The sequence below is a fragment of the Pempheris klunzingeri genome, chromosome 6 (genome assembly GCF_042242105.1).
Source record: "Pempheris klunzingeri isolate RE-2024b chromosome 6, fPemKlu1.hap1, whole genome shotgun sequence".
In the NCBI taxonomy this organism is placed as follows: Eukaryota; Metazoa; Chordata; class Actinopteri; order Acropomatiformes; family Pempheridae; genus Pempheris; species Pempheris klunzingeri.
Genome location: NC_092017.1, coordinates 555,049 through 579,930, shown reverse-complemented (window position 1 = coordinate 579,930; position 24,882 = coordinate 555,049). Strand labels below are relative to the sequence as shown.

The window sequence follows — 24,882 nt, the reverse complement described above, 5'->3', positions numbered from 1 at the left end:
AATCGCTCAACGGCTCAGGTTCACTGGCTCTGTCTAAGCATGTAAGCACCGTCCCATTAAGGCCTAGATTGAGTGGTTATGCTTCCCTGTGTGAGACTAATGGACAGATTATGACCTGAGAGAGAGAGAGATGACTGATTATTATACCTGCCTGTAGCCTCTGTCTGTTTCTTCATCACTTTGTCCCTCATTGTACCCCTATTTCTGCTCCCCTCTATCAATTCAATTCGAAGGCACTCCACAGGCGTGAAAGATACACCTTCTTGGCAACTTTGCACATCAGTGGTGAGATAAAGAACGGTGCTACAAGTGAGTATCGTTTCATCAAGGCTAAAAGGCCTCATCGTGCAGCCAAGAGACAAATGACGAAGCAGAACCACAGCATTAATTAGAAGTATGAAATAATACGGCTTTCTTAATGTTTCTGTTGGATCTGTGCTGTAATTATCTAAATTACTGTATGAAGAACAGAGTGTTTTATCATTCTTGGACTTTACTTCCCTCAATTTCTTACGCAACTGGCTGCCAGATTTCAATGACAAACACAGATTTCAATCAAGGTGGGAAAAACTACACAGGAGCCACTTCCCAGCACACCAATCCAACAATTTAGTAGCACTAACATCCGATTTCTACCTACTGCAGCCGTGTGGCTCTAAACTGTTCTACAAGTATCTTCTCCTTTCTTTGGGACCGTTTGAGTAAAGTCATGTAGTGATCTTTGAAAATCCCAAACTCATTAAGTAAATGTGTTTATACAACAGGCGTTCTCCCTGAGAGGAACACTGGGGGTGTTCGTCTGAGTACTGTATACCTTCAAGAGTTTTCGTTTTGCTCGTATCCACACTGTTAAAAGGGTGCTGATGTGGCCTAAGCTGGTCCACGGTTGGCATAGCAACGTCGCTCCTGCGTGACATGTAAGCATATAAATTCAGCCAAGCCTGGACTTTTCTGTCAGTCCGTTTCTGTTAAAAATGGCGGTTGCCAGTGCTGCCCTGGACTCATGCGCTTTGACCAGTCACTCAAGTTTCCTATCGTGCTCGGAGAGTACCTACTTTGAAGAAGGAGCTAAAAAAACGTCCCTCAAAATGGGCTACAAGGAGGCACAAGGCTACAAGAATTATTTCCATTTCTTGCAGTGAAGACATAATAAGAAGGAGTAAAAGCAACTGTTAAAACTATAGGATCATCTGTACTTCACAGTTTTTTAATATTCAGTCCACATACCTAAAAACAGGCAAACAACATGGAATACATCTCCAGAATTTTGTGGTTTTACCAAAGGGTGTGAATGGAACCACGGCAGTGCTGCATCGCATTTCTTTGTGTTGAGCAATGAGGTCACTGGGGAACGGGCTTTATTTTCATTGGAGCTGCTTTATAATACACAATTGGACATCATGTCCCTACACTTCATCTCTAAGTGTCATTTCCCTTCTGCTTACATTTAGTTTTACTGTTTTGATCAGCTGTGTGTAATCAAAAAGAGGCTGCTTGTGACAGATTTTGGGCTCTTTATTGTGGTTATTAAACTGGTATTAAATTTAATTCCAGGTGACGTTATAAACGTCTTAAAGTTATAAATCTGACTTTGTGAAACGTGTAGATACCCTCTGCGCTTTGTACCAAACAGCTCCCGTTCAACCAGAAAACAGGTGGGAGGGAGCTTTTCATCTCCGCTGGTTAAAAATACAGAGAGGCACCAGATGGAGAGAAAGAAGAGGAGGAGGAATAGGACAGTGAAATAAATACTTTTTGATGTGTGTGTGCATGTGTGTGTGTGGGGCATGATAAATAATTCCTGGTGTGTGTTAGGCTTGCATGTGGGTTGTTTAATGGCAGTGGTTGCAGGGTAAAAGCTGGCGTGTAGATTGTAAAATCTCAACTCCTCATAATTCTAACCAAGAGAAAAGGAGTGTGAGGAAGAGTATGATGAGCCACTCCATCCCCAACTATTTTATAATACAAGAAAATTACCGCTTTCACTGCTCATCATCATAGAAACACAAGAGCTGCTGGATAATTTAGCAAAATAACCAGTTTAAAGCTGCACTGAATAATATTTTTACATGAACAATGAATCTAATTACGTTATCTAATGGGAAAAGTGTCGCTCATAGTGACACAGAGAATTATCACCTGACTCTGCAGTTGCTTTCAGCTCTAAAGAACCGTGTAGCTTCTTTCAGCACCTTGATTTGGTTTTACAGTTCGCTACGTTCACCATAACAACGTTGAAAGGTCAAAAAAAGAAATCAGGTACTGTAGGCTGAAAGGTTGAACTAAATCATCTTAACTCCAAGTCCACTTACTAGCTTTTTCTGCCACTTTCAACCACATCTCACATCAGCTGTCATCACATGACAGCTTAATTCTCCTTATTTTTTTCTTTTTTCTTGCGGTTTGGTGCAGTACAGCATGCTATAATATCCATTAGCCTCAGCTATCACTGTTATGGAGAAGAGGGGGCAAATTCAGAACTATAGCTAATTCAGAATGCGTCTTTGTGGTAATTTGGAAGAAAACATGGCACCGTCGTTGTTTTAAAAGTTACTACAGCACTTAATCCTCATCTTTAGTGAACCATTAGTGGCACAGGCAGCAGCAAGCTTGTTATTTTTGGTTATTTTTCTCACCAAAATGCTCCATGGGAGTCATAATTGACTCATCCCCTTAAGTTTTTATGTGCACAGGCTCACACCTTTGATTTTTCTAACCCAGTTACTTATCTTTTGTACTGATGATTGAACTGGGAGAGTTTCATGCATATTCATGCCGTGGAAGTGCTCCATCTATGCTGAAGCAGAGCTGTAAACAAGAACACTTAAGTCAAGCCTGAGACAAGTCCAAGTCCATGCAGTTTCCGGATTGATTCAAGTTTCGGCAACTAAGGCGCCGTGTTTTGTCTCCAACTGCCACGACAAAGCATCCTAACTTTGCTGCGCAGGCCGAGGCTCGTGGCTGGTGATCGTTCAATCTGTGTTAAAATGACAGGCTGCTCACATTTTGCACTACAAGGTGTACATTTAAGAATAAGAACAAGAAAGTGTCACACATTTCAGCTTCATGGAAAGTCTGATTTAACAACCCTCTGTGAGGGCACCATTTGTGACGCAGGAGCCGGTGGAACAGAGGACAGCAGGGAGAGGAAGCAGAACCTCATGAAAATACAGCCAATGTGCTTTATTGGTCACAGACTGCCATTAGAGGAGTGAACTGTCAAGGAGCCAGGCTGAAGTAAAGAAAAAAGTGTGTGTGTGCGTGTGTGTGTGTGTGTGTGTGTGTTTTCATGTGAAGGCTACACACCAGTGGGTGGTGACGCATTGTGTTTTTTTGGATCTAGTCAAAGACTAGTGTGGGTTTATTTTAGGCGATGGGAGATAGCTGTGTGTGTGTGTGTGTGTGTGTGTGTGTGAGCAGAAATGTGTGTCTGGTCTCTGGGTGTTTTAGCAGCCCCCTGCGGCAGAGGACCAGTGATATTTAATGGATTCTTCACAGCCAGCGTGGAGCACTGCAGTATTCATGACTGGCAGTCATGGAGGCGACTCAGATCAAACAACCAGAGCTAATTGAAACCCCTAAAAACCTTTTGTTCAACTTTTTTAATCACTATTCTCCTTTCTTTTCTCTTTTCATATAAAACTGCCTTTGGTCTAGTCTGATCAGACATAAATCTCCATTAATTTACTGTGATAGTGCTCAGTAGCAGGGCTGCTTTTGGTCCTCAACTGCAGTAGCAAAGAAAGGTAGAGCAGGCTGGCATCATTACTGGGAATTACTGGAATACACTGAGGAAATCTAAGTAAACATGCGTGTCCATATTAATAGATTATTTCTCACATCTGAGTGTCACTTAACACCTATTGTATGTGTGCATTTTTCGAGTTTTAATTAGGCATATCTCAGTGGCAAAGCAAAAGAATTTTGCTGGATAATTAAATCAAAGTCCAGAGGTGACGATAGGAGGGAAGAACCCTCTCGTGGGGGCCATCGAGGACTCTTGGACTTTGTCCCTCAGTGTGTTTGGGCAGAGGGGATTATTTCGCAGTGAGTGCAGAGAGCAGAAATAATTACAGCGACCTAGAACTCTTTCAAGGCACTTCGAGCGTGGCAACGGGAGCAGTGCGCGAAGGTAAAACGTAAGAACGAAGAAGCTCTCCTTTAAAATGCCTTTTGTGGAATGTGAGCTAGTCGGCCTAATGATGCACAAGGAGTCAAAGGAGTCTGTGAACATGGCTGCTTTGCCTGGAATGTGCATTCATGCATATAAATAACATGTATATGGATTTGCATTTCAATTTGCATTCGCTTCACTAAATTTAGACCATGAGCACCACGAACACAAACAATTTGTATCTAGAACATGCTTAACCCCAATATGTATTTAGAACACAGTGAATAGGAAGCTGAGCCTGGTTGGTTCTGAGTCGTGTGTTTTGTAAACATAAATGTGTCCTATATCTCATCAGTGATGTAAAATGTGTAGAGCATTTCAGAATGACAACTGGAACAGGCAGAAATGGATTTCACATTTAGGGCAGGGAGTGCCATTCACTCTTGCCAGTTTGTTAATCGCATACGTCAGTTCAGTTATACTGAGGTCTCTGCTTGTGAGTAAAGTCAAACTCCCCAGGACTTTCTCCTGACAGCTTTAACAGCAAAATTCTGGATTGTTTTCTTTAAAGGTTTAAAAAAAAAAAAAAAACACTTAAAGCAGGCAAGTCACGAACAACAAATTCTTATTTCTAATGGTGGCCTGAGCAGGCAAAGCCTCTTAAGGGTGGGTGGTGAGGGCTAAAGGGAAATATCAATAGTTAAAAGACAACAGCAGACAAGCGAACATTCCCAACACACCCACTGCTAACATACGATCACAACAAGCAGTCATGTTTCACAACAAGCGGTGCATAAATCACAAGGGGCAAGTGGCAGACAGCAGCGCCAGGCATAAGCCTCATAACTTTTGTAATTCAGACCTGGCAAACATCTGAAGTAGTAATGATATGGTAAAGTGAAAATGGAGTCTAATCTTGCAGCGTTGTAGAAATTTAAATTCTTCTTGTCAAATGCACTTTATAAAGTTTAATTCTTCTTTCTATTTCCTCTTACTTTTGCAGTTTCTTTTTTGCATTTTCCAGAGTTCTTTTCATGAGATCCTTCACTGCTGAGCACAGTGATGTGAGAGCTACAACCCAAAGCATTACTGAGGTTAAGCATCAGTCCTGCGCCCACGGCCATTTACGGTTCCATCTTATGTTTAAAGAATTAATAGATACTACAAGTGCTATCCGCTGTGTAGCAGCCATGTGTAAGATTGACAGCCCAGGTGCTGTTTGAAGATCCACCCAGTGTTAGTGAATGAACTGCACGCTGGTGCAGCAGAGGTATTCATATGCAAAAAGGTCATTAAGCATGTGCCTACATCCGCTCCAACTGTGGAAGCTCATGCATGCGAGTCACAATGACACAGATTTATAAAACAGCGCCGGTGCACACATGCAGCTTTATAAAGCTGATAAAAAGAATAAGTATGCATATTTCTGTTTGTGCCTTCACAGACTTTTAGAGATGTATCTCCAGTTTGATGTAGCTGAATCCTGGTCTCATTCACAGGGCACAGTGGGAGAGGTCCACATGTTTCATTGTCTTCAACACACACACACACACGTATCATAAAGCCTACGTAAATACATATACAAAGCAACAAACCTTAACTCGTGCATGCTGAGAGAGGCATATGGTAATTATATTCCATTTTTCTACTATTTTACCTATTTTCTTCAAAGAGAGTCAAGAAAGGCGAAGCCGTTAATGACTACTTACTGTTAATGGCAGCCTCAAAATCTGCTCAAAACAATGAGGGATTTTTGGCTTTTCTTATTCAAATAATAGAAACAGAGTCAGGATTATTTACAGACCTGTATCAACACCGCAGAATGAGAACCAGTTAAACCTACGGCACATGACAGCCAGTGCAAACATTCAAAACATCTCTAAATGCCGGTGTGCTAAAAAGTTAAGACGTTCCAGTGAGTGAGAGCATCACCCTAAAGCTGTTTTGTTTTTGCTCTGTCTTCCCTCTGCCGCCGTTATCGCAGGAGGCCAAGTCCCAGCCGTGCAGCCGAATACAAACACGCTCACACACACGTCCCTGTGTGTCAGAAGATGTGATGGATTACAACAATCAAACAATATTTCATGAGTCCCAGCTGGCTGCGACGAGCCAGAGCCATTTAAATTTGTAGGAGAGAACAGTTCTCTTTGTCTATTTTTGTCTCCACTGTCTTCCCCTCTCTTCTCCTCTCCTCTCCGATGAGTCACGCTTTGTTCCCAACCTAAAGCAACACACTACGATCCAGAGAGACACACACCACTGTCTGCTGATTAAAACCAGTCTGTTACATGGAATTAGGTTATATTCTCTTTTTGATTCAAATAAAAAAATCTATATGTAGTCCTGAACGTGTCTACAACACTTCCTACGACTGTGACCTCAGACAAATCTTCTCATAGTCAAACAAACGTTGGTACAGACACGAGCAAAGCAGAAATCCGTCCCTACGGCTGGTCGTGTCTCTTATGTCTAAGGGTGCAAAGGGTGGAATGCCGAAGCACAGCAAGTTAAGACCTTGTGAAAAACACATCGCGAGAACAAGCTGTCAGTTTATGCAATCAGCTCATGTTTAGAGATGCACAGATCCACTTCTGTTTAGGTCCAACTGATGTTGATACCTGAATTTGAATATCTGCTGATATCGTAATGACACCTAGACACCCAGCTTCAGTGTGTGGATGTGTGAAAGAATAGTCTCGTCCATCTTAGACTCCTCCTGAATGAATGATGTGTGAATGAGGATGTGATGTAAAAGCGCTTTGAGTAGTTGAAATGACTAGAAAGGAACTCTACAAATACAGAGCATTTACTTTAATGTTTTGAAAAACAAATGCTGTCCTCGTCACTTAATTCCCCGACATGAGTGACACTGCTTCATTACTAATTAATCAATTAATTTGCGCTACAGCATTTACAGCTATGAGCTAAATTTGCAGTGTTACATATTCATAAAAACATCAGACTATGGAGTCTGGTGATATCTGATGGATGAATTTACAGTGGGGCAAAAAAGTATTTAGTCAGCCACCAATTGTGCAAGTTCTCCCACTTAAAAAGATGAGAGAGGCCTGTAATTTTCATCATAGGTACACTTCAACTATGAGAGACAGAATGGGGGGAAAGAATCCAGGAAATCACATTTTTAAAGAATTTATTTGCAAATTATGGTGGAAAATAAGTATTTGGTCAATAACAAAAGTTCATCTCAATACTTTGTTCTATACCCTTTGTTGGCAATGACGTTTTCTGTAAGTCTTCACAAGGTTTTCACACACTGTTGCTGGTATTTTGGCCCATTCCTCCATGCAGATCTCCTCTAGAGCAATGATGTTTTGGGGCTGTCACTGGGCAACACGGACTTTCAACTCCCTCCAAAGATTTTCTATGGGGTTGAGATCTGGAGACTGGCTAGGCCACTCCAGCACCTTGAAATGCTTCTTACAAAGCCACTCCTTCTTTGCCCGGGCGGTGTGTTTGGGATCATTGTCATGCTGAAAGACCCAGCCACGTTTCATCTTCAATGCCTTTGCTGATGGAAGGAGGTTTTCACTCAAAATCTCACGATACATGGCCCCATTCATTCTTTCCTTTACACGGATCAGTCGTCCTGGTCCCTTTGCAGAAAAACAGCCCCAAAGCATGATGTTTCCACCCCCATGCTTCACAGTAGGTATGGTGTTCTTTGGATGCAACTCAGCATTCTTTCTCCTCCAAACACGACAAGTTGAGTTTTTACCAAAAAGTTCTATTTTGGTTTCATCTGACCATATGACATTCTCCCAATCCTCTTCTGGATCATCCAAATGCTCTCTAGCAAACTTCAGACGGGCCTGGACATGTACTGGCTTAAGCAGGGGGACACGTCTGGCACTGCAGGATTTGAACCCCTGGCGGCGTAGTGTGTTACTGATGGTAGCCTTTGTTACTTTGGTCCCAGCTCTCTGCAGGTCATTCACTAGGTCCCCCCGTGTGGTTCTGGGATTTTTGCTCACCGTTCTTGTGATCATTTTGACCCCACGGGGTGAGATCTTGCGTGGAGCCCCAGATGGAGGGAGATTATCAGTGGTCTTGTATGTCTTCCATTTTCTAATAATTGCTCCTACAGTTGATTTCTTCACACCAAGCTGCTTACCTATTGCAGATTCAGTCTTCCCAGCCTGGTGCAGGTCTACAATTTTGTTTCTGGTGTCCTTTGACAGCTCTTTGGTTTTGGCCATAGTGGAGTTTGGAGTGGGACTGTTTGAGGTTGTGGACAGGTGTCTTTTATACTGATAACGAGTTCAAACAGGTGCCATTAATACAGGTAACGAGTGGAGGACAGAGGAGCCTCTTAAAGAAGAAGTTACAGGTCTGTGAGAGCCAGAAATCTTGCTTGTTTGTAGGTGACCAAATACTTATTTTACCGAGGAATTTACCAATTAATTCATTAAAAATCCTACAATGTGATTTCCTGGATTCTTTCCCCCCATTCTGTCTCTCATAGTTGAAGTGTACCTATGATGAAAATTACAGGCCTCTCTCATCTTTTTAAGTGGGAGAACTTGCACAATTGGTGGCTGACTAAATACTTTTTTGCCCCACTGTACATCTATATTTGTGTTATACTGATGTTGGATCAGATCCGTCCCAGCTCCATGTATAAGAGTATCTCTTGACCTGCAGAACTGCACACACTGGCATTGTGCTTGTGTCCTGGAAAAGCTTCAGCTCCTGATTAATTGAATGTAAACCATTTGGATTTGAACACCTGAACATGAACCTTTGTCCTCACACAGACAGTGGCACAGATTTAAGCCTCTCTAACACAGGCCCGTGGGATCCAGCCAGATATCATTTAACAGAGCCAAGAATACAGGCCAATTAACTGTAAATGATCTGCAGTGCCAAATGTACTGTAAAACAAGCCAGCTTTGTGTTGACAGGCTAATGAGGAGGCCATTGTGTGGTAACTGATGTGGGTGTGTGTGTGTGTGTGTGTGTGTGTGTGTGTGTGTGTGTGTGTGTGTGTGTGTGTGTGTGTGTGTGTGTAGAGGCCGGTGGAGTAAATTGATCATTAGTTAGAGGTAAGAAAGAAGCATTGGGTCCGTTTAATTTAGTGTATTGAGTATATGGTTGGTATGAGGGTTGAGAGAGAGGCACGGGAGGAAAGCTTTAACTTATGTTGTGTTAATGTAAGCTAGTGTGTTTGTACAAGTGTGTATATGTGTGTGTGTGTGTGTGTACAGCAAATGGCATCCTGAGGGTGTGACGCAGGGATGGAGGGAGGCTGCTATATGAATCACCTTATGTTGAAGGTGTTAATTCCTATTTATAGGAATCAGCCAATAAATACGTTCAAGTATTACATGTGATGCCAAACACACATCCAGCTGCATCTCAGCGTGCGACGTGTCTCACGCCTGATCTCACAGCGTGCGAGAGGAGCACATTGAGGCCAATTAAGAATGTGTCTGTCAGGTTTAATGATCTCATGATATACTTTGTGATACTTTCCATGTCCATCCATTATCTGCAGCAGCTCATCCTGGCACAGGCACAGGACACCGTGGGGCAGTGGGAAGTACTTCCCATGGCCACTGAGTGAAACTATTATTATGTCTGTCAGCGCAAACACATAAGGCTGAAGGAAACAGTCACTGACAGTAGTAGGTATTGACAGACATACCATGTGGGTGTGGATATGTTATCTGGATAATGATGTCTGGTCACGATTCTTTGCCCTTTCACCTGGTATTAATAAGAGGTCTTGTTATCTAAATTCTGCCCACATTGTGACGACACCCATCCGCCAGCCATGAAGCTTCATTCAGAGAGTAATAAATGACCATCAAATATTTTAGGGATCAAATTACCTTCATATTACATCAAATGAAGCTATACAGTTGAAAACTTACCACAACACTGAATCTATTTTGTATTCTAATCCAAATTCTTTGTGGCTACAGCGAGCCGTGGTATACTAGCATTGCTGGTGTGAAGGCAGAAGTGCCTGTAGCCCCACACAGGCAAAAAAAAAAACCCACCAGCCGTCAATATGCTGATTAAGTAGACATGTCAAGGTGAAGGCAAGGTGAGCTCAAGGCACCCGTAGGATACTTTCCGATAACCTTGCTTCCTGTTCCGGTGTCACTTACGCTGTTAGAATGCAATCAGAGCTGGTGGAAAAGTCACTAGCACCTGTGAGTCATAGCGATACCTTTAGCCTCGTCCAGTGTGATGGTGCTGTAAGGGCTTGTCTCATTTTTGTTTTGCCAGGTCATCAGCTTTTTGACAGGTAGCCCAAAGCTGCAGTAAGAGGCAGAGTTAGGTGGCCTTTTAATGTGTTAGATGGACATTTTTACAGTGGATACACTGCTTTTGCCCCTGGCTAAGATCCAGTCAAACTGTGAGCAAACTGCGATCACAGTCATATTCATATTTCCGTTCTGTTCTGTGTGTATTTACACGTACGGCTGCATGTGTTCTTTTACTCAGACAAGATATTCAGATTTAGATTGCAGGTTTACACTCGCTGTAAACTGGGTTCTAGTGTCAGAAACATCTGGTTCTCCTTAAATGTTGTGTTCGAATTCATCCTGCCACTGTTTTTCACATTATGTTCGGGGTCATGCAGGAACTTCATGTAGAAATGGTGTTTGCACGTGCAGACCACTGCAGGAGAATACATCTAATGTTTCATTGCTACAGGTTTAAAGGTGAAAAAACATTCAGTGTCAAAACAAAGCGTACTGTCAACTGTAGATGAAGGAAAAAACTCTCAAACACTCACCAGACCACATTCATATTGTCGTTGCTCAAAGCCCCAAGTGTCACCATCCTGACACCAGGTTATCATTTTTGTGTGGTGACCCTTGGTACAGCAAGTCCCCAATTCCCCAGAAGGCATTAAAGGCCCATTACACAGGTTTTGTTGAGACTGTGTCACAGAGATTTTATTCAATTTTGAAGACGATATTGAGGCTTCAACTTGAAACCACCGTCGCCTCGTCTTTCTTCTGTTTTTCATATGTTCTCTTTACCTAATGCTTACATATTTAAGTCAGCTAGTATTATAACTTTCACAGTTTTGCTCCTTTTTCTTCTCCCTGTGTATTTGTCTCAGACAAGAGCGCCGTATCTCTGCCCCTGCTGTCCTCTGCCTCCTCTCTGAGAGACCACGCAGCTTTCTTTCAGTCAGAGACTATGCGGCCAGCGAATGACCCAAAGGAGCGCGACCCCTCCCACGTGCGCATGCTGAATGATGTACTCCGTGACCTGGAGAAGAGCTTCATCATCCCACAGACACCGCCTGGAGTGTACAGGTAAGAGACAAGTTACTCGCTCAGAGTTGCAGCAGTGGTGTGTTGTGGTGGGAGGTAATAATGGGAATAAACTCCAATTGTTGAGCCTTTTATTAAAGACACTCTTTGTATTTTTCTTATGAAGAACTGAGTCTTACAAGCGGCTGTAACCTTGTGACTTGGACTGTTTTGCTGTTCACACAGAGAAAGACGCTGTAACCTTGTGGCTTGGACTGTTTTGCTGTTCACACAGAGAAAGACTTTAAAAAATGACTATAAAATGCTATAAAAGCATCTCCACCACAACACCACACAGCGCCAGTGGCAAACAATGTCATTGGGATCACTTTCAGAATGATTTGATGAACAACAGAAAAACTGTCAACCAATCAAAATCCATTCAAAGATTTAGCCTGCAAATTACACATAAAAAATCATCACCTTACCAAAGACAAACTGCCAAATAAGTTTTTGGCACCCATGGAGTCTCTGACGTTCTTCTGAAGTCCTCTTTGATGATAAATAGGTTACCATCAAATTGATGTTGACTCAGAATACAAAAAGAATGAATGAAGTTTGACATAAACTCATACAGAGTGTTGTATTCTCCTAACCCCTCTTGTCTTTGACAAATTTCACGGCCCTCCAGGTGAACTTTCTCTTTCTCTGTACAATATACAGCAGTAACAGTTCCTGAACCGTTCCCACAGCTGGAGTGTGCAGTGTGTTCACAGTTTGGATACTCACATCATTATAATTATTAAAAATGTTGCAGTTGAGAGAGTTTGCTAAATCCAACTTGGACCAAGCATAACTGATAACAAGGAGGAGAATATGAAATTCCTCTTGAATTTATTTACATACTTTACAGTGAGCGCTGCCATCGACTCCATATTGGTGCAATGCAAAGCTAATGTAATATAACAATTTCTGCAGGGTCAGATATCTGCTCTGCCACAGTGGTGAGTAATCAGCACGAAATACAAAGCACATTTTTCTGAACTGATGACAGAGCCCCGAAGATGGAGCTATTGCAATTAGAGCTCATAGCCTGCCTAGCATGGCATATGTTCAGCTCACCATCTTATAGACAGGTGAACCTTGAACAGACGCTTTTGTTGAATAAAGAAGCTTTAGTCTGCTCGTGGTCTTGGTCACACATTTAGCAGGATGTTGTGTTTTCATAGAGGTCGAGTTGTAATGAGATTGGAGCTGATTGCTGGAGTATGATGTGAAAATAGCAAAATGAAGTCATCCATAGAGTGATTTCAGCATGATCCCACTGTTCATTGTGCAGTGCCATTCATCTGCTGCCATCAACTAGGTCATTAAAAGGCCTTTATTGACCATTTATTGTGCAAAAACCATTTATTGTGAGTATCTGAGGATGTGAAATAAGGCAATATTGAGCACAGTGATTGTAGTGGTGGCCCACTATCAGTGCTGAATGAAGGTAATGGAAACCTGGATTACTCAGAACAGGCTGGCAGACAAAGACAAAGGCGGTAGGTCCCACCTTACACCTGTTTGAGCACAATGGCCTGTAGCCTGCATCGCCATGACTCATCCAAACATTTCCTGCTCCGCCTGTGAAACATTTGGAACGCACCTGGGTGCCATGCCATTGTTCTAACTACCCATTATTCCAAAAACCTCAATAGTCCGACAAACGTCCCATCGGACCAAAAGCCCATTTGTCCGACAGTCCGTTATCCCGAAAACAAACGTGCATTGCTCCAAAGGCCCACTGCTCCAAAATTATACAAACTCCCCCTGCAGTTGAGTGAGTGCTGGTCGGGTCCATGCTGCTGAATCTGCAGGGTTTCACACTTAATGAGCTAACTGTCCTGCCTTACACCCAACAACATTTCAAGCAATTTTACCATTTTGTTAAAAAAAAAAACGTTAATTTCCTGTTTCCAACCAACAGTCAACTTTGTTTTTTGGGTTTTTTTTTTTTTACTACGACCACAATTGTTCCCAAACCTTAACCACGTTTATTGTCAGCATTATTTGAACCAAAACCACGATGTTTCAATAAATCTAACCAAGTCTTTTTTGTGCATAAATCATATGCAGACTGTTTTTGATTTGATGTTGATCTAGACGACATAAATAAATGCCCCAGCTTAGCTTTTGATCGGCCTACATCAACAACTCGGGTGACGGAGGCGAGCACCAACTGAGGTAAAGCTCAGTCACTGAACAGCTGCAGGGAGAGAGTGTATTTTCAGAGCAATGGGCGTTTGTTTTTGGGATAATGGGCTTTCAGTCCAACGGGGCATTTTTCAGCCTATTGGGGTTTTGGAATAATGGGCCGTCTGAATAATGGGCAGGCCCCCACACCAGTTGTAGCTCTGGGAGAACAATTCCTGAGGCCAAACCCAGGAATTTAAATTTTCTGATCGCATTTAGAATAACAGTAAGGGACGGTTTAAAGTTATTGATGTGATGTGAGGAGGGGAGCTGAATCTCATATGTCATTTTATATAATTTGTTTATAAGAAAAGGCACCACCCCCCATTTAGAAAGGGTATAAAAAGGCTTCCTGTATAACTTTAGATCTTTCTAGACTCTGCCCTTTGATGAGTTGAGGTTAGGCACCTTTCAGAAAAGGGCATGGAAAATGGTCAAAAGAGCTTTTCAAATTTCTGTCAGGGTTTGCACTTTCTATTTTTCCCACAAACACTTTAGATCAGGGCTGTCAAACTCCTTTTCACCGAGGGCCACATCAGCATAATGGTATCCCTCAAAGGGCCACATGTAACTGGAAGACAGTATAAATGTAACTAAATGTAATGTAAAATAAATGCAACTACTCCTTAATGTTAAATAACTCTAACTAATAACTTTTTTACTTATTCAACTTACAAATATTACATATATATTTGCATAGATGTAAAAAAAACAGATGTTTGTTATTATAACATAAATCCTTTTAATTTGTCAGGTTATGAAACCCACATTACTCCATCAATCAACGATCAAACGTCGACACTTTGGCATACATAGCTCCGTGTTTGGTGTCAAAATGCCGACGTAGATTGTACTCTTTGACAACTGCCACCGCCTCATAACACAAAAGACATGCCGGTTTTTCTCCTTGAAGCACAAACATGTATTCGCCTTCCCATCTTTCTTGAAACAGCCTTCCATCTGCATCAGTTTTTCTCTTCCTGGACATTTTGGGTGATTGTTGGTATTTCTAAATTCCACATCAATCGCATTGATGTGAATACACTGCAAGCTAGTGGCGGGGTGCCATCACTTCGCAAGTAACATAATCAGCATGCATTACGGGAAATGTAGTTTATGGTCAATGCACCCTTTAGATTTTTTTTATTTTAATACAATCAGACCTTTTAAGCTCTCGCGGGCCTTGAGTTTGACACATATGCTTTAGATCATCAGTAGAAAACTATTTCAAACCATTGCCTCACAATAAAATAATTACATTTGGCATTTGACAAGGAAAAAATATGAGCAAAAAAGGATGATTATAGTAAAACAAAAGAAACATACTAGATCTATCCTACAAAGCAAATGTGAGAAGAATGGTGAGCTAGTAGAGATTAGACTAGTCCCCTCCTGTGGGTCTGGGTTCAGTCCTCACCTCTCAAGTTCCTACGACCAAGGGGAGTACAGTAGTGATGGTGGCCATCACAATGATGATAATTCTAACACGTGTGCCCATTTAGAGTCAGCAAAAAGGAGGAAATACACAACCCTCCCACTTTTCTGACCCCCTCTCCTCTTCTTTTTCAACCCGTTCCACATGTGGAGCAGAACAGCAGTAATGTAACCTAAAACTGGAGCTTCACACTGAACACATATTTATTCCTTCTGACAAGAAAAGGAAAAGGGGAATAATTTACACACAGCAGTGTGAATTTTTTCCAAGAGTAGAGCAGCAGTAATTCTTTGGCTCTGCACAGTTCATATACAAGAAAGTGAGAGCTCCAGATTAGTAGGCGATGTTATTTTAGTCACACTGTCCAGCTAAAGAATAAACACAATAAACACATCAAATAGCATTTAGTTGGAGGACAGCTGATCCTGACTGATAGTGGGCACTTTTCCTCAGCCACTATATTTCTATACCATAATACTTACACCTCTGCTCTGTTTGACTTTAGCATCCTCAGTGTCTACTCACTCTATCTTCCCCGCGCAGCACTTTAGCTGTCTACTTTTCAACCAGATTCTAACAGAATAAATGGCCTCTGCTGTTCAGTGTTATTCACAGTTTATGGCAGTAATAGACATGTTAATTGTCCTAGACCGCCATTAGCATTCAAGCTAAAATTAGCTGCTCCATCATGCTCGGAAAGCATTAAGGCTTAATAGCACTCATTTATAAAGTTACCATACACTCACAGGACTAAGACAATTAGACAAAGAGCACTAAACAGTTTACCTTGACAGTTTATGTTGCATTTTAAGCAATAAAACCTATAAGGTACATTTATAAATGTAATCACATAGTTGTGGCACTTTAGGTGTACATCAGTGCAATAACACATATTCATAATGATCACAATGATTTGTAGTTTTTTGATTATGTGCATGAAACTTGTGTTCTCATGTAACCTCATTAAATCGTCATCAGACCAATCAATTGAACACTGAGCCTTAGAACGCCCATCCCATCCCATCTGCTGTGTATCTGACTGCTGTAAGATATTGTGGAGGGTACTTGGTAAGTCAATGTGGACCTGTTTGTGGTCTAGCTGTAAATATTTCAATTCAAAGATGCAGTTGCTGCTGACAATGGAATGAAATACAGGATAAATGCTCTTAGTCACCAACAGTGTCAGCGGGGGGTCCTGCTGTGTGTCCTGAGGGGTTTGAACTCAATTTTAAAAAGCACAGTTACAGAACCATAAAGACAAACAACTGCATTCTTGCCCTTATTTTTATGATTTACTAATAAGATCATTTAGAAAATTTTGAAGAAGAATTAGAACAGGGTCTTAACAGCGTTTTTAATTTGCTTTGAGGCCCAAAATTAAAACTTAATGTGTCCCCCAGACTCAACAGTATGGTATAAGATTAAAGATCAATTTCATATCATCAGAGATCCTGGAAATGCTGCCGTGGGAATGACGTTATGCTTCTTATAAGTGAACCACAGTAAATACAGTCACAAAAACCGGTCATAGACACACACACACACACACACACACACACATACTGGCAGCTCTGTGCAGTGTTGCAGTCCTCAACTCATGTTGCATACAGAACAGATACAGTGCAGTAAAAATCATTCAACATGCATCAGGGACATTGAATAAGTCAGCTTCCATGCAGTGCCGGGACTCTCCTTACACACAGGTGAAGGTGAAGTCAGACCAACCAGCCCTTACACTAAATCCACCATGCTTTCTATATTTTCTCCCGTTCTTATTGGAAAGACTTACACATGGCTCCCCCCTAATGCAAAGCGATCCTTGTATTGCCTTGAGGTCTAAAATGAAGGATACTCTGGCAAGTTCTCTGGCAGTTTAATCGTCTTGACTATTTAACATGTTTAACAAATGGGATATCCTTGTAATGTTGTAAATCCACTTTACATTTGACACACCAAACTCTCCCTCTTGTTGGGCGTTAATGATAACATCTTAGATGCAGTGAATGATTAAGCCACTTCCATTACATGGCGAGAAAACTTTGCTATTTAGCTTGCTTAGTACTTTGCATGATATATGAGCGCTGGAATAGCCTCCTACTGCATCAACAATGGTGGTGGCCAAGCATCAATCAAGTCCAGTTTAAGTCGCTCTTTTCATTCACTCATGTTACATTTATATCCCAAGTTAAGTGTTTGGCTCAAGTAGACTTTATCAAGGGCAATACATGCAATAACCCCCACAAGCACAGAGTCACTTCTAGATCATTTTGGAACTCCTTGCAGTGTAATATCATTGGGACTCTGAAGGCGGTCGAGGTGCTAACTGGTATTTAGGACTACATGAATCACTCAGATCTTGATCCTACCCTATGCAACCACACACTGCTTATAGTAGATCCAAGAGAGACCTGCATGTCATATAAAACACAAAATCTAGTTGTGGAGATTGATGTGAAAACCTCTGGTTACAGCAATTTAAACGCAATCATCTTTATAATCTGTGCAGTGGGTTTTGGTATTCGGAATCCAATTCCGAATACCAAAACCCACAACTTATTACGGTTCATTTTAAGGAACAAACATTTCTGGGTTAAATTTTCCCCCAAGCTGCTGAATAGCTGCTTACTTACAATTATGCGTCAGACAGGACTGTATGTGCAAGAACCCATTTACATTTGCAAAGCATTTTGGGTGTCTCTAACTTATTAAAGGTTCCAACCTCACCATGGTAACCACTGAACGATGTTTTCTACCCTATCAGCGAGTATTATGTATGTGATGTGCACATCTTTGGTTATAAAAAAGGTGCAAATATGAATTTAGATAGCTTGGCAAAATCATCTTAACTCAAGGCTGTTCTGCAGCAGAGCTGACATCAGGTTTGGAAGTTCGATTCCTGTATTGTGAAAGATTTAGATTGTGTCTTCCAAAATCAATAATGCTGATTAGCTAGAATTAAACCAACAAGGAAATTCCACATACGCACACCCAATACCAATATATTGACCTGCATGTTTAATAGGGCTTCGATATTGGTTTAAAAGTTGATATAATCTCTTGGGAGTTCAGCGTACTAGATTTCAGGTCTGACTTCCAAAAACCGGTATGCTAATTTACCAAAAATCCCTTGGAACATCTAAAACCAATATGTGCAGCTGCATATTGACTTTAAATTGATTTGAATACTGGATTTTGAGGGCACCGTCAAGCTTTGAAAGGTGGTCTTCCAAAATCAAGATGCCAACTCCACAAACAAATATGAGTGAAATGAAATAAGTTCCCTTTGCAGTAATGTTATATTGAAAAAATAAATCTGGACTCACAGTTGGTGGGATTTTCATTCGGCATCAGATTTTTTTGACAAAACTCTTAAATCAAGTTTAGACTTAATACAATTTATAATACACTGTTGCCCATAAAGTTGGAATAATTGTTCAATACCCCCAATTTAGTTAAAGCCTGAATCCACAGTTTGCAAAGGTTCATTGTGGTTTAAGTTTCACTGGGATCTGTTTGGAAGAGTTTGATCAATAAAGTTGAGAAGATATAAACTTTATTTATCAAGAATAAATCACATTGTCACAATCATTTCATGAGAAGAGGTGAAAAACATTTAATTCCAACTTTATGGGCAACAGTGTCTATAATTTATAATAAATTCATGCATTGTTAGGATTTTTTTAATTTTTATAGTTTAGTGCCACCTGCTGGACGCTTTCTTCTTCCAGTTATAAACTGCCCTTGGACTGTAAAATGGACCATTCTCTCTCTCTCTCTCTCTCTCTCTCTCTCTCTCTCTCTCTCTCTCTTCCTATACCAGAATAAGCTTTCCAAATACTTACCCAGTACCCATAAGTAACCTTACACCTGTTCCTTGGAAGAGTGAGGATAAGCCAAAATGTTCCAGTGTTGAAAATAAACCATAAATTGGTGCTCACTAAGAGGCTCTAGAACAAACAGACCCTCCATGGAGCTGTCAGTGTTGAATAGATGCTGCTGCTCTTGTGTGAGTGACACCTGGGACCAGGAGATATTCCATTGTTTAGACCCAATTTGTTGTGTTGCGGAGCAGGAGACGGCCTCCATTAAGAGTGGATGTCGGGCTGCCAAGGGCCATGCCGATCAATAGCAGATGTCTTTATGTACGGTCTGAAATGCTTCAGAAAGAGTTCTCATAACTGGATATTCACAGACCGGTGGAGGATGACGGTCTGCTGGTTACTGGACATGGACAGACAAGATTACAGTGGTTTTCGAGCATCGCATTTCTCTCATTTTGTTTCCTCTGCTGAGTATTTTTATTTCTTTGTTTCAATTTTCTCACCTTGCAAACACCCTCCATCATCGCCGTCCAGTTAGACTGTCCAGTTACTTAAGTGTAACACACCTGCCAGCCAGTCAGAATAGAGAATTAAACCTGGATCATACTTTCCACAAATGTGCGAGGGTGATTTAGTAGTTCTGATTATACTACTTTCTGTGGTCCATTTGGAGGACATGGTCAATGATCAGTGTCATAGTCATTTGATCACCACTGCTCTCCAGCAGTACAGCCACTCTCCGCTCTATCAAAAGAGCATCGCGGCTCTATAAGTAATGACCCTGTTGTGTATGAATATAGCCATACACTTATGCAACACAGACCTATGGTTGAAACAGATAAATGAAGCCAGCAACGTTACAGATTTTGTGTCAGGAAAAGGCTTACGCCAGCTTGGGACCATAAAAAGGATAAGCAGCTACAGACAATGGATGGATGATGGTCTCGATGCAACAAACACCAGGCTTTGTATCTCACCTGGCAATGACCAGGGAGTAAACGGCTTATATATATAGACTTGTTTTCCCAGCAAAACAAAACCATCCTCAAGATTTATTTGTTGTTTGACACATGGGGTTAAGGCTTTGCACAGGACGGGAGCACAATGCTGACTGACAGCACAAAAAGTCCTCTTCCTACAGGCAGGCTCATTCAAGCAGTTGTCAATGCAAGGCATACTCTGTCTGTCTGTCTGTCTGTCTGTCTTCTTCAGATTTACTGCTCATTATGTTACAAAGTGCCGTTGATCACGTAGATTGTGTTACTGCAGTTTTATCTCATTCCAGTATAGGAAAGGAATCACGTCCACATTGAATGATGTGGCACCTCGAGTCAGGGTGTGGCAGGGGTGGAGTTGGGTGTGTAGCATCTCTGGCTTTAATACAGGACACCAGAGTGTGTTTTCCAGATCATCACAGACCTGCAATTAATGGTTCTCTTTTATTAGCTGAAAGCTGTAATCTCTTCTGAGCCTTAACCAAATGACTTGGTTGCCCAACACAAACCACACCTTAACTTTAAAGCTTCCGTGATAAATATTCTTACATTATTAGTGGGTCACATGACTATATGTAATGCCAGAAATTGCTCAGTGTTAAATTGGACTCTCAGCCCATTGTTTTAGTGCTTACAACCGTTTGGCTGAGTCGCACTCACAGGTAACAGGCAGGCAAGAGTTTCTTGTGAACAAGCTTTTGATAAACTTACTCTACACAACCAGCTGAGCACTGAGCAGACATTTTAAGTAAGTGAGTAGCTGGTAAACACAGTGGGATACTTAGATGCTGAAGAGCCGGATATTTCTCACAAGACTTTGTGCTGACGAGACAGAACTAAAAGGAGAGTGAATATTACACTTATATAGTCAGTTGGAAAAAATTCAATTCAAAATTAATCTAGGAAAAAGGCCTATATTCACATTTGACTGTGACAAGGTTGTTGTTTTTTTCTGCCTTCCTGGCTGCCACTGTTTTCCATTCTTTTCAGAGCAGTATGGAAATCAACTTGCTGAGCCTTTAAAATGACTTGAGATAGCCAGTCCATTACAGTTGATATATTCTGTTTTATATGTCTGTTGTTTCACTGTTGTCAAAGCTATTTTATCGTGGTATGGTAATGCAGTAGAAGGTGCAGACTCATTTGAAAGTCTACTGCTGACGTGTGTGTTCCTGTGCTGGTCAGAGATCTATGCAGGCTGCCACATGGCCAACTCCCAGCCACTCCAACCATTAGAGCCAGGATTTATACCTGACAGCATGTTGGTAAAATTAAACCTGGACGATACAGAGAAGATACAAAGCAAACATGGACATTGTGGTGACCATGACAAGTTTTTCCTACTGCATTAATTAACAATGTCGGCCAATACAGTCATTAAGATATTTGAATACACTGTAAAAAAAAACAAAAAAAACAGCATTTTACAAATGCTTAGTAAAATAAGTAGTGATCAGGAGGACGACAGAAAAGGGTCTCATTGATCCTGTAGTATGACTCAAGTTATACAGTATGCAGGAGTCTTTTCTTTTTTCTTTCCATTCTGGATTAATTCATTTCTATGTTTATTTTTACTCAGATTTATGTACTAGAGTCTATGTAATAAAATGTATTCATCAATAATATATATATGTAATGTGCCAAGCCTTGCAAAGGCACTAAAAAAGCTAAACAAGCTTAAGTCACAGGACTAGCCTCACTGGTGTCATATAAAGGTGCCATGTGGTAGAGTAGATACAGAATCTTCACAGTGCTCTGACTTTGAGTCTAAATTGTGTGCTGAAGGTCAGTGTTTCTTCACACCCTACAGCTCATGACCTGTGTCTTAACAGATGAAGAATCACTCCATTTACTCTCTAAGACTGTCCGTTCAGCCACTTTAAGAGAAATCAATGTGCTTCAGCCCCGAGGAGAGCAACACTCCAAAATCTCTGCCATTCTGACCTACAAATGACTGCTCTGCTGCCCTCAAAGGCTTGTCTGTGTTTATACAGTATATATGTGGCTTGCTGTATGTGTGTGCATGCTGGTGTGTGCTACAGTGTGGCAGGAAGACTAACAGACATAGAAAGGGGTGGTCCTTTAAGGACAATAATTCATATGGTGCAGCATCCTTGTGACCTGCTTGCAGCAAAAAAAAAAAAAAAAAGCAGAGATTAATCTGTGAAAAAGGTCTTTTCATGTGCTTGTTTCTGTGGTGACTGTCCTCCCTTCAGTCTATGAATGTCAAAACAAATAAAAACAGTTCAGCATCAGATAGCCAGTAAAAGATGAACTGGCCGCAAGTCGGTAATACAAAACTTGGTTTTGAAGCTGCCAAAATCCAAAATGCTAAGATTCAGCAAACATTTAAGGATTGAAGCTAACACGGTGCACTTGGAGGTTGTAAATTACGTGTACGAACACTTTTCTTGCTGTTTTTATGTTCTTCAATGGCTAAGAGAACCGGTGTGTTATTTGGAACAGGATTATATCAAAGAGAAGCTTCTATTTCTAATTCCCCTTGTTCCCCAGTTAATGCAAACTCAAAGCCTTCTTCATGTTTACTTGTTGTCTTGATAAATTAAATGTAATGTGCATTTCCACAACATTTTCCTTAGAGCCATTACTTTAAATACTCACCAGTCTGTTGCACTCAGTTGTTTTCCATTCAGTAATTACATCCAGTTCTTCCACTTTGCCGTCTTCTTGATCAATGTTAAGCTACCACGAATGGAACTAAACAATTCCTGCAGATTATTTACAATAAAAGTCCTCCAGGCTTTCTTTCAAGTGAAGTTAAGTCAGTTTATTTTGTATAGCCAACACAAATCCCAAATTTGCCTCAAGGGGCTTCATGATCTGTACAGCGTACAACACTTGGATATGGAAAAAAAAAAGTCTGCACATGGAGATTGGTGGCGAATGTGTGGGAGTGATGGCGTGGTGTCAGAGTTAACCGGGGCTAGGTTAACTTGTATATGAGTGTGTGTGGTTGTGTCAGTGTGCATTTGTTTTTGTGGGACAAGCAGTTTGTGTGCTTTTAATTTGAAAAATCTGCAGGAAGTGTTTGGTTTCATAGGTGGAAGCTTAACACTGATCCAGAAATATGACAGACTGGAGACAGACTGGAAGTAATTGGTGATGGAAACCAGTATCTCTGCTAGAATTCAGAGCAGCAGCGCTGCCACCAGACTAAGTGTCCTTAGGTCTCCACATGCGTTTTCAAACATATAAAAATAATCTTTGAATATGATTTTCTATCTGATATGGCTGTTCCACATTGTTCTCCTTGCTTCAAAGATCCAGAATGTTTCCCCTTCAGCAGATGAATGTGACAGGTTACGTCACTCTGCTCATCCACGTGTCCATCTGTTAACAGTAAGAAAACGCAGCCTTAACTGGAGAGAAACATTCAGTTGATTTAAGTTGGCAAAATAAAAATAAATCAAAGTAAATTGAAAGTTTCAAAGCAAATTGAGTTTGCATTAAATTCTACTTTAAAAGTAAGCAGGTGCCTTTGTTGACTCAGCTTTAAACCTGTCATGATGAATGTGTCAGAACCATCGACAGCATCGGGAGGGGATGGGGTGGATGGATGATCGCTTCTTGTCACATCACATCTTTGCAGGCCAGCGAGAATCACTGTTATAGTCCAAAACAAATCTGTGAATGCCTTTTAGCTCGTTAGTTAGATGAATTCATTTCTGGACTGTGGCCCCCTATTAAGGCATATAAAAACAGGAATTAACTCAGTGTGGAGAACTTTCATTTTTACAGGCACTTTTCATTTTGGCACTTGGTGGAAATCCAGTACCAATGGCAGTCATCCAGAATTCACAGAACTGTGATTACATAAATACAAACTGTCATCTAGAATTGTAACTTGAAAAGAGGATGAGACAGTGTAAAGGGGTATTACGTTCTCACTCCCATCGCATCAAATACAGCAGCTTGGTCAGAGGCCCTTTGCTTCGGCCTATGACGCTTCAGGGACACCTCTAGTGTCATCCCTGGACGCACCCCCTAGCGTAATGATTTGATGTGCTGTCAAAGTCAATAGACAAAGGATAAAGAGTGTGAACACTTTCACTCAGAAGACCACTGTTAGCATGGACTCCTTTCTGACTAGCATACTTATTCTAACCAAACACATGAACCACATATTATGTATGTCATCATTTATTCGCCAAATCAGTGTCCATCGCCCTTTGTGACATTTTTGTTTTATCAATCCAACAACTTTCCTACCACATACAAGCATACAAGCATTTCGTTTCCACTCAGGTTTTTTGTGCTCATATTGTACAAACAGGTGGGCTGATGCTCTCCTCTCTCTTTATCTCTCTCCACAGGAACCTGCTATACAGCCTTCCGGGGAAGACTCCTGAGTTTTCCATCCTCAGGTTCTCAAAGGAAGCTGTCCTGCATTGCAACGTCACCAACAAGGCAGTCAAACACAACTCTGCAGACAAGGAAGTACTTTGCCACAGCACCATGAACCAGTCTCTGTCTCTCATTCTCAGGGCCATCCGCTCGGCGGAGAGGCTGGTCTGTTTTGGCCTGGACTTGTTTGAAAATTACCCAAGTGACACAAAATGATCTCAGCTGACGCAGACCCACCAGTGAGCTTAGATGCACTCAAGAGAAAAAAACTGCCACTGATCAAGCCAATAAAATTGAAACACATTGCATACATAAAATCACAATTGCCCCTCAGATTGATATCACTCGTCATCCAACAGTCCTGGAAACGTTGAGAGTCAGAGGGAATCCACTCACTAAATGAGTATCGACACTGCTCAAGAGATTTAGTGTCATTTATCCCCATGATCCCACACTTCCTTAGTATCCAATAATGAATCAGTGACAACAATATGCAGTCTAGAATATAAAACGACGTTTTAGGCATTTTTTGAATGATTTTCATATCCAGGGTTGTAAAAAAAAAAAGTGTTTTCTGATTGATGAATGTATTGAAACTATTGTTGCACACTAGCTTGTAGATATGCAAATAATATTGACACATTGGGGTCATTTAAATTGCACTACAGCCTCTATT

General features: G+C 41.1%; 1 protein-coding gene across 1 annotated transcript in view; it reads left to right on the top strand.

The window, feature by feature from the left end:
* The window catches only part of LOC139203161 (inactive N-acetylated-alpha-linked acidic dipeptidase-like protein 2), a 277,953-nt gene extending 253,531 nt beyond the window's left edge, over positions 1-24,422 (top strand). Inside the window, exons 15-16 of the mRNA XM_070832831.1 lie at positions 11,217-11,415; positions 24,176-24,422. Of these exons, the coding sequence (XP_070688932.1) occupies positions 11,217-11,415; positions 24,176-24,422 (446 nt within the window). The remainder of the gene's footprint in view (positions 1-11,216; positions 11,416-24,175) is intronic.
* Positions 24,423-24,882: the final 460 nt, after the last annotated feature.